We start from the raw sequence: 16,014 nt of genomic DNA, 5'->3' as shown, positions 1-16,014 counted from the left end.
TAAACTTTATTTGATAAAAGTATGGCTAAAGCCTTAAATATGTTTTATGTGCATTATTGAACACTTTCTGTGTTAAAATAATAGCTAATGTCCTAAACACATATTTACATTCATCAACACACTAAAGCTAGTTAAAATGCTAAATATGTTTTATTTACATCTACATAGAACTTGATTTGTCAATGTGGTGTTAAAGGACTTGTATTCATGAACAGCGTCACTTTCACTCAAATAGCTAATGTGCTAAAGATATTTTATTTAAAGTTATGATCAAGTTATGATCAATTTGCTCTATTGAAAACGTTGTGGTAAAATGCTAGCTAATGCCCTAAACATGTATATTTACATTTATGAACACACTAAAACAGTAGCTAATATGCTAAATATGTTTTAAATACATTTAAGCTAAGGTGTTAAATATGCATGCATTCATGAACTGCAATAATTTTATTTATTAAACAATGTGTTAAATATGTTTTATTTACATTTATGTGCTAAATAGGGTTTATGTACATTTTTAAACAACATTTAAGTCATTTGATAAAGGATGACTAATACCCTAAATATGATTATTTTGCATTATCGAAAATTTTCTGTGGTAGCTTATGCCCTAAACATGTATATTTACATTCATGAACAGACTAAAACTTTAGCTAATATGCTAAATATGTTTTTATTTACATCTACATAGACCTTAATTTGTAAGCTATGGTATTTAAGATGTTTTGCATTCACGAACAGCATCGCTTTCATTCTTTAAATATATAACTAATGTGCTAAAGATGTTTTATTTACAGTTATGAACAACTATATGTGCTAAATGTGGTTTATTTACAATTATAAACAACTTTACCACCATTTGATATAAGTACTAATACCGTAAATATGATTAGTTTGCATTATCAAACACTTTCTGTTGTAGCTAATGCCCTAAACATGAATAAACAAAACTTTAGCTAATATGTAAATTATGTTTTATTTACATCTACATAGACCTTAATTTGTAAGCTAAGGTATTAAAGATGCTTTGCATTCACGGACAACATCAATTGAATACATTAAATATATAGCTAATGTGCTAAAGATATTTTATTTACAGTTATGAACAACTTTGTGCTAAATATGGTTTATTTAAATTTATACACAACTTTAATGTCATTTAATATAAAAACCAAATCCTAAATATGATTATTTTACATTATCAAACACTTTCTGTCTTAGCTAATGCCCTAAACATGTATATTTACATTCATGAACAGACTAAAATTTAGCTAATATGCTAAATTAATTATTTTTGATTTACATTCACATAGAGCAATTTGTAAGCTAAGGTGTTAAAGATGCTTTGCATTCACGAACAGCATCACTTGAATACATTAAATATATAGCTAACATGCTAAAGATATTTTATTTACAGTTATGAACAACTTTACCTCCATTTATTTATAGTAGAGCTACTATGCTAAAAATGCTAAAGATACATTCCTAAATGTAGTGGACACTTCATTAAAACAAAGACTTACAAAAGAGGACTGTAAACCAACATTATTTGTAGTATTGACCATTAAAATGATCTCAAATATTCTTTATTTCCTATGTTTTTTTCATTTAAGCATTGCTGAAAAATAACTTTAAATCATATACTAATGAAATAACCATCACTCGATTGCATTCTAGGTTGTATATTCTAACAATAAATGCATGTCAAACCATCTATGTGAATATTAATGTTGTGCTTTGTTCCACCATGACCAGAATGTTCAGTATGTACACCCCTAAATGACAGTTTGGGTAATGCTACATAATCAGTTGAAAATATTTAATTGTGTAATATCAGACCTATGTAATCAATAAATGTCAGTTCACCAAATGCTAATAAGCAATGCAATAATTTAATCTGTTTGCCAATTGTGTTTCTCTCTCATTTCAGAGGGCTCGTTCCAGAATCACTCACGGTTGCGAACGCCACCATTACCCCTGTCTCATTCGCACTCCCCCAGTCAGCACCACACCGCCTCCATTGGTTCTCTGAGCCGCAGCAACTACACCCAGCGCAGTAACCCGAGCCCGGCACCCACCGATAGTTCAGCTCCCAATGAGGGTCCGACAAGTGCCCAGGACTCCAGCAGCGCCCAGGACAACTGGCTTCTCAACAGCAACGTTCCTCTAGAGACCAGGTACACATCTTGCTGTGTTGTTCTCTTAGTAAAATGTCTAATGAAATTCATTTGTGCTGTCAGACTGAATTGATTGAGTTTACATAAGGTGTTTATAATGCACCGTAAGGCATGCATACAGTATGCTGGCTGCATGAAGCGTATTGTGCTGTGTTTATCTGCTTAAGGTATTCACTACACTGTAAAAATTGATGAATCTTTTTTTTCTGGCTAGAACTATAAAGAGTAGTTTAATGGGTCATTCTTGTTATGAAGTACACTTTTGATGTCCAGTCTTAAAATAAAACATGCTTGTGTTTTAAAACTATAAAGCATTCTTGTAAAAGAGCATTTTTTAAAGTCTTAATAGTTAGATAACAATATTCACGTATTTATAAATAATATAGGCTAATGTGGCACTGCAAAGTAAGATAAACTAGTTTATACTGCTAAACATCACAGAATTTTCTGAATAAATATTTAATACTAACTAAAGTTAATAAATAGATAATACTAAGGCCGCATTTACACTGCACTGTATAAGTGATTAAATTCCGATTTATTTTTTTTCTCCCATGTGACACAGATCGGATATAGCCCATGTACGTGTAAGCAGAAACAAATCACATAGATTTAGATTTACTCGAATCAGATTCAGGCCTTGTTCATATTGTGGAAATGTATCCAATATAAATTGGATGTGTGTTCTCGTGTCTGCAGTGTGAGCAGGTAGATCAGGTTTTCACCTGTCAATGCGAGTCACACGTTATTAAAAACCAAGTGAATGACTTCAATTATGACACTTTCATTTCAGAGCAGACTTCAGCAGAGTCCCAAACCTTAAATCTCATACACGAGGACTTAAACAGCTTTTATATTGTCATATAGCACAGGTATTTGAGCATGTTAATTAAGCATGAGCGAGAGAGCGTAATGTCTGCAACGTAACCAATATAAGCTGTAAAACTAGAGCATACATCACGTGCATAAATCACACCATGGACATTACATTAAGATGCCTAACGGTTTAAAAAAAGCCTATATATCAAAAGAAGATGGACAGATGAGAACATTTCTGTCATGAACTATAGTTAAACAGCTTGTCAAAAGCTGCGAACAGATTACATACAGGAATAGAGAAAAGAGCACTCGTTAATTATCAGCTGTTAGTCAGCTCCCGCTCTTTTTTTCCTGGTCATTGTGCCTTTGCCGCGTGCTGTGTAAATGCAGACGATCGGATACGAGTCGCTTTTAAAAGATGATTCACAAAATCGGAATTGACCATCAAGATCTGGTGTAAATGCAGCCTAAGTAAAGTTTGCACTGTTATTTTCCCCCAAAATGATGTCACTTCCTGAAGGAAATGAAATGATCGGTAAAAAACTCAAATCAAAATCAAATCAAAATCATTTTGAAAGTTTGAAGTATTTCAGTCAGCTAGAGAAAAAAAAAACCTTAAAAACACCAGGGTTGTGTCTGAAATGGCTTCATATACCCTTATATACCCTCACTGTTCCCTACATTAATATAAGACTAAGATAGTCCACTTAAATAAGGGGATACCAGTTTGCTTGTGCATGTTTAGACCCTTTTTGCATCCAGAATGACATATTGTATATCCACTTGTACACTATGCACTTATACACTCAACCTTGTATGAGTGTTAGTTATTCAACACTTAATTGCAAGCTGTAATGAATTAATTATTTTGATTTCTGTAATGTATGCAGATGTAATTTAACAATTTTATGATGAATTATTTAAAATCTTACACCAATAGGGTTCTGTTGCTGATGTCCTCATTTGGTCAGACATGGAAATCCATACGCCGTGCATTATTGGTATTCTCTAGCTGTTTTGTATACATCTGTTGTACACGCAATACTGTTTTGGGATTGATGTCTGCTCATCCAAAAGTCCACTATGGTTTCAGACACTACAATTGAATAATCCGTCTAATAGTGTACTGTATAAGGGTATAAAGGGTGATTTTTGTATGCATATTAAGTGCCATATTTACCATCTTTATTCATAAATACAGGCTGAATGAACATACGGTTGTATCTCATAATAAGAATGACCTTAAATAAGTGAGCGGCTGAACTGAAAATAATTGTATGGTCTGTCACTCGTGAAGTTTCATGCAGCTAATTTGTTTGACATAAACTGTGACCAAAATGCATTCAAAACAGTGACTAAGCAACAAGAGAAAAGCTTTGTTTTTATGGGCTTTCCAGGCCAGTGTTTCTATCTTATATCGCAAGCCCAGAGAATGCAATAGATGGGTAATTTCTCCCCAGCTTTCGAAGGGGGGATTTGGTTCAAACTTGGGTTTTTATTTATCTCCCATCAGCCCTTGCTCTGTTTGCCTCTATCCGAGGCACTTGTGTGGAGGAGATCAGTCAAGAACCTCTCAGATGTCTGTTTGCATTGCTCAGACTGCTCCTCATGCATGGCGAAGGCAAATCAGCGCTGTCAGAACAGCCTGAAGAGAAATGATACATACTGATTACTCGGGTTACCTCCACCTCCTGCACTGCTCAACCCAGCCAACAACCCAAAAGGCTTTTATTTACTTCAGCTGCTGCAAAAGTTTTCAGCTTTCCAGGCTTTGTGCTAAGAGCATCTGGATATCCCAGGTCTCGCATCATAAGGCTCTAGAGGTTTACTGACAGGACTGAACAGTTAAAGGAAAGAGATATATGGTGGGTGAATTTAAGAACAATATATACATATTGGGTTCACAAGAACAAGACAAGATGTCTACACTATTTTTAGGAAATTGTAACTGAAAAAAAATCACAAATTACAAAACTATTTTGGTCTTTGTTTTTAAATCAAAATGCAATAACTTATTTTGAAGATTATAGAGTAAAGGGCATGCAAACACTGCAAAATATTTTGTTGAAAGCCTATGTGAATGGATTTTTTTTTATCATTCTATATATTAACAAAATATTTGCTACTTTATGAATGGAAAATAGATTTTTATTCAAATGAAAACAATATCTTAATTGTAAAACAATTTAGGTGCTTTAAAAAATAATAATGAATGATATTTTATTTAATTATACGCCATAAAGGACATGCAAACACTATATTTATTTAAAAACTCTACTGACTTGCTTCTCGCCGAAGCAACCAAGTGACACTTGCAACTCTGAGGTCAGCCTGGGTTGCCAGATGTGTACAAAGCACTTGATTTGTAGTTTAAATGCAATCCTACCTCCAATCTTTAATTGCTAATTTCACCCATGCGCTCCATCATAACATTAAAACTCACAAGACAACTCTTCACCTCGACAAGAAATCTTGTTATACTTTAATCTTGCTTTAATCTACTTCTGAAATAACTCCTCTTCCACCGTCATCTTTCCATCAAGCAAGTTTCTTGTGTTAGCCTAATTGGTTGGTGACATCACCGACCAGAGCAAGAGGTGGCAGTAATGCAACAAAAAATTTTGTTGTCGACCACTTTAAAATTGGAAAAAGAAGAAATCGTCATTCTCGCCATCATGAGAAATGTAGATACGCTAGCGTCAATACTTGTAGCGGGGCTACTGCCTAATACTGCACACTTATATAAATTAATACACTTCAATTAATCAAGCACAACCCTTGCTGCATTATTATTTCACTGATTTCCATTTACAATTGGGTTTTGCAGAGGAACAAATGTGGACTGCTTCAATCTGAACCAATAGCCGTTCTATCCTGATTATTTAATGATTGGAGGCCGAAATCAAAATTGAATTTAGATTAATTACAACATTAATTATTGCCTTTTCTTGTTGAATCACTGGATACCGCCTCTACCGAAGTGTCTACTAAATGACTAAATTTCAATTACAAAGCACTGCATAAGCATTAGGAAATTAACTTGGAACCTCACAATTTCTTTGTCATCTTGATGTGTTTGTGACCAGCCCTGGTGTGAACGGTCCACTCAACAGGAAAATGAATGTTAATTTGATCCTTCGGTGGGAACAGTTAGGAACATAATGACTGATTAAACATCATGGATTTCCCCAAACTTTAATCTGGACCAGGTATTCCTCTGGGAGAGGGAAACAGATGGCCACGCCAGCTAGCATGCGGCATGAGGAGAGTGGCAGAAACAGAGTAAAACAGTGACATCACACCCCACCTCCTTCCTATCTAAAAAGAAAAAAAGAGCGATCAATTATCTGAATCCCTCTGATGAAATTGGAACCATTAGCAATATCCACAAGGGCAGTGAAAGATGGCCTGTCATTTAGGCTTTAGCTAATGGCTTTGTAATGGTTCCCTCTCACGACTTTTGTACAGCAGGCTGGAATGGCTCGGATGAGTCCCTGGATATGTTGGCTTATCGAGCCCTCCCATTGGATGAGAGCCAGGAAGTGAGATTTTCTCATAGGCTTCTTTTCTGACTCCTCCAACATGGTCTCTGGGCTCTTCTCGTCTTCGTTTAAAACTTTTAATTTGCCTCCCAATGGCCAAACAAACGAACAAATGTACATAAGCTGGTCCAAAGACAATAAGCAGAGCAGGCAGGCAGTCTGGAACAGCCGCAGCAAAAAGAAAACAAACATTTTCTCTTGTTGAATTAAAGGTGTCGCGCCTGCCTAGTGCATGTTGACGGTTCATTTCTCCATTGCATTATCTCAGTCTTCCCTTATGGAACAGCCGTCTCGGGGGGCACGGAGCTCCAGCAGACACGCTTCACTGAATGCATGCAGAGTTCTCCTCTGAATGCTAATAAACCTCTACTTTATGAAACCATTTATTATTTAAAAAATGGCAAGAAAATCACATCTTAAAGCAGGATTTAGCATAACCCCTCGGGAATTCTGTCGGTATAATGTGTGATTCTTCTGAAAAAGTGTTGTGTCAGCCCCTGAAACACAAAGAAGTGAATGGAAAAGTAACGGCTTGTTTTCTTCTAACCACGATCATAAAGGAGCCAGAATACTCTAATGTTTATCAGAGAAGAACAGGACGCTTGCAGAGAGGGGCATGGGTCGTACAACACAAGGTACATGTGCGGTAAAAGAGCGGAGGCACTCTCGGGTGTGGGGCGTGCCGGATTTCACGGGGATAAATATCTTACACAGCACATTAGTTCCATAAGGATATCTGTGTATCCCTACCTTCACTGAAAGGATGCTGGTGCCTGGCCTGTGGGTCTACGGACATCTTCATTTTCATAACTGGCCCCACTACTTAAGATAAAGAGCATCACAGTATTTTAAGAGCCAGGTCTGTTTCTTGAAACCCAATGTCCTGCAGTTTAGTTGTGTAACGTTGAATGTAAAGTTTTATTGTAAAGTTTTTGTTTTGTTTTTGCACAGCACAAGAAAAAGGTTAATACTTAAAATTAAATTTGTGATTGACAGAATTGAAATTGTAATTGGAAAAGTCTTACCTGACTGTCTTAGCTGACTGAGTACGATCCCTCGCACCAACTATGCGTCATCTGGCAACTTATTTGAGTGGGAAAATTTCCATGAACAGCCTAGGTTCCCTTACCACCCTTAGCTCCAAACCATGTCTAAAGAGCATCACAGTCTTTAAGAGTGAGGTCTGTTCTTTGCCAATGTCCTGTAGAGTTGTGTAAAGTAAAAATTATGATATTGCACAGCACAAAGAATAGGTTAAGAATGGAATCAAATTGTGACTCCCAAAAATGAAAATAAAATTAGAATTGGCGAAATCTGTAAATATTACCACCCTTAGCTCTAACCATCTCTAACACATTTTCTTGGAAGTTTCTATCAAAAGACCTTGGTTAGCTGGATCAGATGTCTTTATTTAGGGTTTGACCTAAACTCTGAAGGACAGTGGCCCTCTAGGAACAGATTTGGAAACTGTTTGAACATTCAAAGCTATCGTCTGCTGTTACACAAAAGATCAGGAACTCTGTCAGACTTTGCTGCATTACTTAAGCTAATTAGCATCACAGACTAAGGCGAGGCTTGTTCCTTGATAGCCAATGTCCTGCCGAGTTTAGCTCAAACTGGGTGTGCGAAAAAATCAATTCATTAATACTTCGCGATTCCTAGAAATTCTGAATCGATTGTCAATAGTCTCAATTAAAGTTAGAGTGTGATGTATGTGGGCCGGCATGTGGTAGGAACAGAAAAAAAAAATTATGGATAGGTACGGTATGTGTATGTATGCTGCCGAATTAGCTTCATTTGAACAAGCATGGAGAGACTATTGATTTTAAGGATGTGACAGGGTGCATTTCTTTTTCGTTGTGCGACCAGCTTCAGGATGCTGTTGAAAGTTTCACTACAAAGTGAAATGTTTTTCTCTTAAATGTGATTACGGTATAATTTCCAAATATAATTTTTTATATAAACATTTTGCTTTGATTTATTATTATTATTATTTTTTAATAATATGAAATCTATCCTATAGTTCTATTTAATCTGGCATTTTAATGTTAAATTCAGAGCTTGTTGTCCAGAATATATCTTTGTTAATATCATTAATTATTTTTAGGATAACAGCGCTGTTATACTAAGATTCCAATCATAAACAACTCCAATTATGGTTAAAATGTTAAGTTAAAATTATGTTTTTGCAGAGCACAATAAATAGGTTCACTTTGGAATTGAATCTTGACTCTCAAAATTAGAATTGAAACTAGATTTAGATTTGGAAAAGTCCATAAATATTAGCACCGCTCCAACTACGTCTAACACACTTTCTTGGAAGTTTCTAGTAAGACCTAGGTTAGCTGCTTCAGGTGTATTTGTTTAGGCTAAACTCTAAAGGACAGGGGCCCAGGAACAGGTCTGGAAACTGTTTATATGTTTATACAAAACATCAGGAACTCAGCCAAAATTTGCTAATTAGATTGAATACACACCACAGTGGCATTTCCAATGTAAACAGCTTTGCAAACGATGCTAATTAGTTTTTTATGATCTGTTTTAAAGGGTTAATTAATGTAAATGATGAGTCTGTTATTATATACCCACCCTCATGTCATCCCAATTCCTTGAGACTTTAATTAAGATATTTTAGATGAAATCTGAGAGCTCCCTCATTCTACACAAACAGAAATACGATGCCAGTGTCTTGCACTGCAGACTCTTAACAGCAAATAGTTTGTATTGATGATAAATGTACACCCTGAGCTGATGTAAAAGTTGTACTTACGAGTTTCTTTTTTTTTTTTTTTTGGCCCACAAAATTGTACCTGGAGCTTCGTCTAATTACAATTGAACCCATGACATTTTTGGTTAATTGCTTTCGATGGAAGTTCAGAGTGCTCCTGTATTTATTCTTAAATGTATTTATTTATGTTCCAAAGGCGAATGATGATCTTAGGAGATTGAAATGAAATGCGAGTATTTAAGTATTTAATAATATAATTGAAATTTTCATGGGAACCAATGTTTAACATAAGCCTTGCCATAAAAAAAACATCACATGATTAAGATATTTCCCCACTCACAGTTCTCTAATGTTGTTGATAAATATTTTGACAACAGTTGTGCTAGATTATTTTTTTTTTTGCCATTGAACAGCACTGTTAAAATAGTTTTAAATCAAGCACCAGATCCGGCACCAGCACCTTGTCATTGAAAACAAGGGAGTGTGTGTTTGTCCTTGTCCCACTCTGTCCGTTTACACAGATTCACCGGGTGATGGCATTTTATTTTATTTTTTTTTTTTGTGTTTGCACATCTGTGTCTCCTTCTTGCACGCATGTCTCACTCTCGTTCCATCTGTCCATCTCTCCACCTGTGTGTAGAAACATAGCAAAGCAGACATTCCTAGAGACTTTGCAGGACAACTTTATAGAGATGGACATACTGGCGACAGCTCGCCGCGACGGCGCTTACACTGATGGGTATGTTGCATGAACTGACTGCGGCTGCTGGAATCTGCTTTGCCATGCTGCATAGTGGTATCTTGTTTCTCACTACATAGTGCCATTTGTAACAGACTCTAACATATTTCATCACTTACTGTAGGGAATTGCATGCCTTTTTAAATATTGTTTATGTATTTATTGTTTTTTATGAACACCAGACTAACAACTTTTCTAATTAACCCTGATTACTTTAGCATTTTTGCTAAGGAACTACAGTATGCATATGGTAAAGTGCACACTACAAGTCAGAAACCTTTAATTTTTACAGGATGACATGTTTTTACCATTGCTGTCTGTGAGCATAAATTATTTTTTACACAACCACAATATAATAAAAACTGAGAGCTTCCTTTTCATTCTTTTCTGTTTTTTATTTTTAAAGTTTATATATTGATGCCACATATAGATGTCAGAAACAAAGATCTGTGAAAACACTGTAATCCCAACACAATCTCACGGCAATTCATAACTTTTTGATTTAGTGGCTAATTCTTATGAATTTGTACGTTCTAATTCGTACAATTTAGTACTATTTGCTCATCCCCCAATGATGGTGCCACGCCTCCTTTTTAAAATCGTACAATTTAGTACAACTGAACTCATACAAATTATTAGCCACTAATCTGGCAAAACCTAAAATACTTACGTTTTCTCGTGAGATCAGGCTGTGTATTCCTCATGCCAGACCAGTAGATGCCGATGAGACTATGTAGAGTAACACTAAACACCTGCACACAGGCAGTCCTGTAATCTGCCATTATTATTTTGATTATGACAATAGACTGATTACATATGTTTGAGCATGTTACACACACACACACACACACACACACACACACACACACACACACACACACACACACACACACACACACACACACACACACACACGTTGTTCAAATGTTATTAATAACAAATGTTATTCATTTGTTTACCCAGATCATAATGTTGTTGAAAAATATTTATAACTTTTTTAAGGTACACGCCTTCGTTTTTAAGCTATATTACAAAAAAGAGAGTATTTTTAGAGAAATAACTTCATAAAATATGGCAGACATTTAAAGCTTCATTCATCTCAAAAGGAAAGGTGGAGGTGTTGGTATGCTTTACCTAGATCAGGGATGGGCAAACTCGGTCCTGGAGGGCCAGTGTCCTGCACAGTTTAGCTCCAACTATAATCAAACACACCTGCCTGTAGATTTCTAGTGATCTTGAAGACACTGATCAGCTTGTTCAGGTGTGTTTGATTAGTGTTGGAGCTAAACTGTGCAGGTTACCGGCCCTCCAGGACCGAGTTTGCCCATCCCTGACCTAGATGATACTGTTGTTGTTGAAAAAACACTTTTTTGAGGTATACACCTTTTCATATTTTTTAAGCTATATTACAAAAAAGATAAAATTTTTAGAGTAACATGATGGACACTCAAAGCTTAATTCTAAAACCTCAATAGAAAATGTGAAAGTAAATACCATTTAAAAACTGACTTGTTAAAGAAGTCAAAATGACTGCTATGGCCCTTCTAGTAGTTTCAGAATGTTGGTCGTTCCAATATTAATTCTTGTAATCAGAAATATTTGAATGATTTAATAATCAATCTAAAGTAAAGGTGCTCTGTTTAATAGAAACATGCCTAAAACCAGATGATTACATGACCTTAAACAAGTCTTCACCTAAAGGATATCATTTTAAACATGAGCCGGAAAGGTGGAGGCGTTGGCATATTTTACCCAGATGATGATGTTGTTGTTGAAAAAAATCTACTTTTTTTAGATACACACCTACGCATACGCTTTTAAGCTATATTACCAAAAAAAGAGCATTTTTAGAGTAATATGGTGGACATTCTAACCTTAATTCTCAAAGCTCACTAAAACCTTTAAAAGGTTTTGAAAAATATGATTTGAAAATATAATTTGTTAAATTAATTTTACCCAGATGATAATGTTGTTAAAACAAATATGTTTTTATTTATTTATTTTTTTTTAATATACACACCTACGCACACATTTTTAAGCTATATTATAACAAAGATAGCACTTTTAGAGTAATATGGTGGACATTCAAAGCTTAATTCTAATTTCTCAATAGAAACTGTAAGTAAATGTGATTTGAAAAATGTATTTGTAACAGATCAGTCTGAATGACTGCTATGGCCATTCTATTAGTTTCAGAATGTTGGCAGTTCTAATATTAATCCTTGCAATCAGAAATATTGAAATGATTTGATAATAAATCTAAAGTTAAATGTGCTCTGTTTAATAGAAACTTGGCAAAAACAAGACAATTAAATGACCTTAAACAAGTCTTCACTTGAAGCATATCATTATAAACATGAGCCTCCTCTTAAAGGTAAAGGTGGAGGCGTTGGCATAATAAATAGTAATGTTTAGTGCCACTCAGCGATCTAGCTTCAAATACACCACACCACAGACTTTACAAAATAATTTGCTGATTTCTTATCTGAAATAATTTTGGTCATGGATAAAGTTTTAATTTTTGGTGATTTTATTATTTATATAGATGATGAAAAAAGATGCATTAGGTGCACATTTGTCTTTTGTTTTGGGACAACACTGTGAAGGAGAAAGAGAAAATAATTAGGAATGCTATTAGACAGGATTGGGAAAGGAGGCTATAGCTCAGACAGAGATTGGGGCTACAATACTGAATCCAATTTACAACCCTGCTACAACTTTTGGCACATAGCAATGCTATTCAATAAAAAAAAAAAAAAAGGTTTTCACATAGGCAAGAAGAAAAAAAAGATGAAAATAGGGATAGAAGTCTGGAGATGTGGCCTCTTTCATGTCAGAGACAATTTATCAGAGAACATCTAAGCAGTGGTTAGACGTGCTAAGAGGCTATACTGTCTCCCTCTCTGCCACAAAACATGAAGGGGAGCAAGCTGAACAAGGCTCTGTCAAGTAGTGTGCACTAGCCGTACAAGTTTTGCAAGTCTGTTCCGTTTTCTTGTACATCATTAGGACGAAGTGTGGTTTGTTTCTGAGTGTCCCCTCATCCGGTCAGCGCAGCATGACAGCAGCTTTCCAAGCCAATGAATTCACCACAGATTATGGCACTGCTTTATTATTATTATTATTATTATTTTTTTTTTAGATCTCCAGAAGCATCTTGTTTCTGGAGATCTGGCCTCCTTTACAGTGAATGAGATGTCTGGATAATGTACTGTACAGTCAAAGTCAAAATTATTAGCCTTCTTTTTCAAATATTTTCCAAACTATGTGTAATAGAGCAAGGTATTCTTCACAGTATTTGCTATAATATATTTTCTTTTGGAAAAAAAATTATTTTGATGTCCGATTGTCTACAGAACACACTACTGTTATACAATGATTTGCCTAATTAACCTAATTAACCTAGTTATGCGTTTAAAGGGTCAAGAAACACTATTATTATTTATATTATTATATTATTCGAGATGCTGACAGTCATATATGTACCCCACACTGCTAAAAAAAACACTATTAGGACACAAACATTTCATAAAAAAGTGAAAATTTGTTGTTTTTGCGTTATTTCGACCAAATTCGTTCTTCTGGTTTGAAAGGACATTTTAAAATGCTACGCCACTGCGATTAGATCCTTGTGTAAATTCCAGCATGTAGATTGGCTGTCTGTACCCGCAGTACCAACGTGATGTCTTTGAGATTTCATCATTAATTCAAAAGATAGACTTGATTCGAACCAATCAGTGCACTCCATATTGTATGAGTTGCAACTTCATTATTATGCATGATAGCTACGAAGAAGTTTTTACCTGTTACAATGTTCAGATGGAAAGCAGAGGCCATGTTGTATTGCCAACCATAATTAAAACAAGTGTAAGAAAATGAATCGTTCGAAGACAGGTAGTCAGTGTTGCGTTAATAGATGTGCTGCAACAAAGGTTTTGTTTTTTCAATTCCCTGCTATGAGAGCACAGTTGGACTCATATGTGGATTACAGTGGTCTGCTAACATGCGGCAAAAATACCTTTATAAGGAAATTTTTTTTTTTACCCGGGATCTTTTTGTTTTCGGATATGATGAAATCTAGATTTGTCACTCGTCTCATAAAAAAAGGACATGGTCTTTCTCCCCTGCGCCTGTGTATTGTTTTGCCTCTGTGAAAATCAGCGCGTGCTTGAACTGAAATTTTTATTTTTATGCAAACCCTTCCTCCTTTTGTCACTCGTCACTCCCACCTAAAAGAAGCTGGACTCATGAACTTTCCTGACTTTTTTTTTAATTTAGTGGTGTGAAAACACCCTGCTGAGACAGGGGGTGTTTTATGGTCCTTTTAATGTCACTTTACAATAAATGCTAGTATCTTAATAAATATCTAGTGAAATATTAAGTACTGGTAAGGATTTAGAGAAAATTAGTTATTAAAACTATTATGTTAAGAAATTTGTTGAAAAATCTAATTTTTATTAAACAGAAATTGTGGAAAAAAATGTACAGGGGGGTAATAATTTAGGTGGGCTAATATTTCAGACTTCAACTGTACATCCTGCAATATTCCACATCTTTTTGACACATGCGCCCATTAGGTGAATTAGAAGTCACTGTGAGGGCTTGTATTAACAAGAATCCGCTGTGGTCACTCACTCTGTAAATTAAATTTGTTATTGATTCAGAATTCCGATAAAAAATGCACCCCTCGGGGGAACAGCGTGTATTGCTGCTAGCCAGAGCTCCAATGGCAACAGCTTGGAAAAATGCTTAGCAACAGCAGTACTGACCAGTGCGGGGACACAAACCTAAGACATTGTTTTACATGATGAGAGAAAAACACTCACTGTATCACACAGTGCACTCTGTCACCTGCTTCTTTTGTGAACATGAGCAACAGCGTTTTCTGCGTCTCTGCAGACACTTTCTTTTCAAGCCTGGCGGGACCTCGCCTTTGTACTGCACCACTTCACCTGGTTACCCTTTGACGTCCAGCACGGTGTACTCTCCTCCGCCCCGGCCCCTGCCAAGAAACACCTTCTCACGGCCTGCCTTTAGCCTGAAGAAACCCTATAAGCACTGCAACTGGAAATGTGCTGCCCTCAGTGCCATCCTCATCTCCGTCACCCTGGTGTTCCTGTTGGCATACTTTATTGGTAAGTTCAGTTTTTGCCTGTCTGTCTGTTTCTTTTTTCAGGTTAAAAGCAATGACAATAAACTGTTTATTGTCATAAAAGTAAAATTACTGAACCTACATACAGGAGCCTTAGAAAAATACTTGAAAATGTCAAACAACACTTTGATGTTTTTGTGTCTGAACTCTTCATGTATGCAAATGAGTAGACTTTATTTAATTATTTTCAATTTAATACAAATTTTCAATTTAATACCAAATTGCTACTTCTTTACTGTATACATTTTATTGAAATTACACAATATGCATGTTGAAATTGAACATTTTTGCCATGAAAATATCCAATGTTGCTGACATGGGGTTAATATTAAATGAGGAAAGACAATCAGTTTTGTAAATTGCAATCAGAGAGTGACTGTGGATATTTAAATATTCAAAACTTTGCATTTAAGACCTTCTATACTTAAAAAAGGCCAGCTTTTCCAACCTAAAACAGGGCATTTAGGATTTTCAAAGGGTATTTAGCATGTTCAGTCTAAATTTGACATCAGGTATAACCATAACAAAGCTTATATATTTTAGGATGAAAACACACTAGTGTAAATGACACTTTATAGCGGTTTAGCCAGTCTTTATTGAGGGGTTCAACTTGTCAGCTAACCAGCTCATATGAAATTAAAAGCTTTTTAAAAACTTAAAACCAGAACCAACGTACTAATCCAAACCCACCTGGTGGTCCCAAACCACCTTCTGCTGCTTTCTATTCTGGGTTAGTTGATACAATTCATTTTATATTTACTAGATTGTTGTAAAGATGGTTGTGTTATTTAATCGCTGCTCTGAATCTGTGCTGCCAATGATTATCAATGTGTTGTCTGACTGAAAGAGACTTTTGT

At 35.5% G+C, this 16,014-nt stretch overlaps 1 protein-coding gene across 23 annotated transcripts in view; it reads left to right on the top strand.

The window, feature by feature from the left end:
- tenm4 (teneurin transmembrane protein 4) overlaps nucleotides 1-16,014 on the top strand; it is a 462,218-nt gene that overhangs the window by 216,898 nt on the left and 229,306 nt on the right. For 7 of the 23 annotated variants that reach the window (XM_087282402.1, XM_087282401.1, XM_087282398.1 and 4 more), the window contains 3 exons: nucleotides 1,931-2,177; nucleotides 7,099-7,173; nucleotides 14,905-15,140. In XM_087282402.1, coding sequence (XP_087138528.1) covers nucleotides 1,931-2,177; nucleotides 7,099-7,173; nucleotides 14,905-15,140 — 558 coding nt within the window. 23 annotated transcript variants of the gene reach the window in all.

The sequence above is a fragment of the Danio rerio genome, chromosome 15 (assembly GCF_052040795.2).
Source record: "Danio rerio strain M-AB ecotype USA chromosome 15, GRCz13ab, whole genome shotgun sequence".
Lineage (NCBI taxonomy): Eukaryota > Metazoa > Chordata > Actinopteri > Cypriniformes > Danionidae > Danio > Danio rerio.
The sequence above is the reverse complement of the archived record's forward strand: the minus strand, read 5'-3'. Positions and strand labels throughout refer to the sequence as shown.